Raw genomic sequence first — 1,946 nt, forward strand, 5'->3', positions numbered from 1 at the left:
ATTGAGTTTAATGTTGGGGATTACGTTATGGTTCGCATTAGGTCAGAGCGGCGTCTACATGGACCCGCCTCCAAATTGCAAGCTCGTAGTGCTGGTCCTTTTAAAATTTTAAAGCAAGTTGGTCCAAATGCATATATTGTTGACATTCCATCCCACATTGGTTACCATCATACTTTCAATGTTGAAGACCTTGTCGCTTATAGAGGCCGTTTCATTCCCTCAGATGATCCCCTGTTACCTCCTTTTGTGGACCTTGATCCTAATTCTTTGGCCCCCACTAACCCACTACCACCTCTCACAGCACACACAGATAAAATTGATGCTATTTTAGATGAAGAAACTGTGTTCACTAATGATGGAGAGGTTCAGCGCTTCCTTGTTCGTTGGGTTGGTCGACCAGATTCTGATTGTGCATGGATCTCCAGGGAGACACTACAGCATTTGGATCCAGATTTGCTAGAGCTTTATCGGAGTCAGCAGGATCTTCCTTGGCCTAGATCGCCTCCCGTTCACCCGAGGGGAGTTGGTGAAGACACCAGGTTCAGACCGCCACTGACGCATTTCTACAGACGCAGGAAGAAGCTTGCCCAGCCACTCAGCTTATGGTTGGGAGATTGACAGATGCCATGGTGATATAGCCACTCGACAGGGTCGAGTTTTCTCTCCCACCCCGGGAGAATTGATGAGGACATCCAATTTTAATTAATTTTAGCAATTTTAATTATTTTAGTTGGAACTTAGGTTATTTTAATTTCATGGACTTTTGTATTGGGCTTGGCCCTAGGTTTGCATTATTTTTCCAGTATTTAAACCTATCTTACATTGTTATTTGAGTTAATGAATTTGATGAAATAAAAGAGTTGGCTTCAGCCGTTTCTCCTCTCTCCCCGCCTCTGCCTTCTTCTTCCCCTCTCTTCTCTCTTCTCTTCTTATTATGTTTACTGGATTATTCTACATCACAATTCCTCTGGCTTTGGCTGGTAGTTCACTATTTCTAATTGTGAGCTCCTTTTTACTCTTTTAATCGTTTTTGCCTTTTTCATCCACGGTTGAGTTTGACACTGATTGTACCTGATGAATGTTCTCCAGGGGAGAGGGATCTATAACATGTCTCATGGGATTGGAAAGAAGGAATAAGAAGATGGATTCCATTGAACGAGTGTCCAAGTGGGAACTCAACCTTTCAGCACGTTTTTTAAGGATTTGTTTTTGTTCTTTACATATCCTCTTTTTCTAGGCGAATAATGATGAATTGCAAACTATGTCTGTTCTGTCATCGATGACATGAATCGATACTTTTTTGTTTTCCTGGAAGTACAGCTGAAATATGTTACGATTTCTTCTTCTTCTTAGAGTTGGAGAACAACGAATTTGTGGATGGATTAGATTTCGTCAAGCAATAAGATTTCCACTTGTACCAGATTATGATTAAGCTTCAATTAGAGTTGTGTGAAATCATCTCACATGTGTGCACCTAATAAACAAGATTATTGCACGTTTGATGCAATAATATACAAAATTTTAGCTTCATTTTGTTAGGTCCACTTTGCCAAACAAATCATTAGTGCATGTGCGGAGTAGATTCGAATAAAATGAAGGAAAACTAAATAATATAAATTTCAATATTTGTATATTCCCAAGCTAAGAATTTGAGAGTACTTTCCGAGTGTCCTTGTAAAAACTAGTTATACTAAGAACCCTGTTACGTGTATAGAACGGGGCTTCACAGAAGTCTTATAGACAACACACAAGGCGGAAGGTTGGCATTTTTTTTTTTTTGGCAATTTTTTATAATCCTTGAGTCCTGTGTGGGGTTGACTTAATGTGTCTCTTCTGAAGGGATTCTGAAATTTTCTGTACAAGTGGTTTTTCCCTTACTCTAATGAGAGTATATTTTCCACGGGTAATAGTGACAAGAATGCAAATTAACATAGTAGAAAATGTTT

The 1,946-nt window shown here is 39.4% G+C and overlaps 1 protein-coding gene across 1 annotated transcript in view; it reads left to right on the top strand.

The window, feature by feature from the left end:
- The window catches only part of LOC111388664, an 8,621-nt gene extending 7,189 nt beyond the window's left edge, over positions 1–1,432 (top strand). The window contains exons 3-4 of the mRNA XM_023013425.1: positions 960–1,000; positions 1,090–1,432. Coding sequence (XP_022869193.1) covers positions 960–1,000; positions 1,090–1,137 — 89 coding nt within the window. The 3' untranslated portion in view covers positions 1,138–1,432. The remainder of the gene's footprint in view (positions 1–959; positions 1,001–1,089) is intronic.
- The last annotated feature ends 514 nt before the right edge of the window (positions 1,433–1,946 follow it).

Source organism: Olea europaea, unplaced genomic scaffold (genome assembly GCF_002742605.1).
Source record: "Olea europaea var. sylvestris unplaced genomic scaffold, O_europaea_v1 scaffold5163, whole genome shotgun sequence".
NCBI classification, from domain to species: domain Eukaryota; kingdom Viridiplantae; phylum Streptophyta; class Magnoliopsida; order Lamiales; family Oleaceae; genus Olea; species Olea europaea.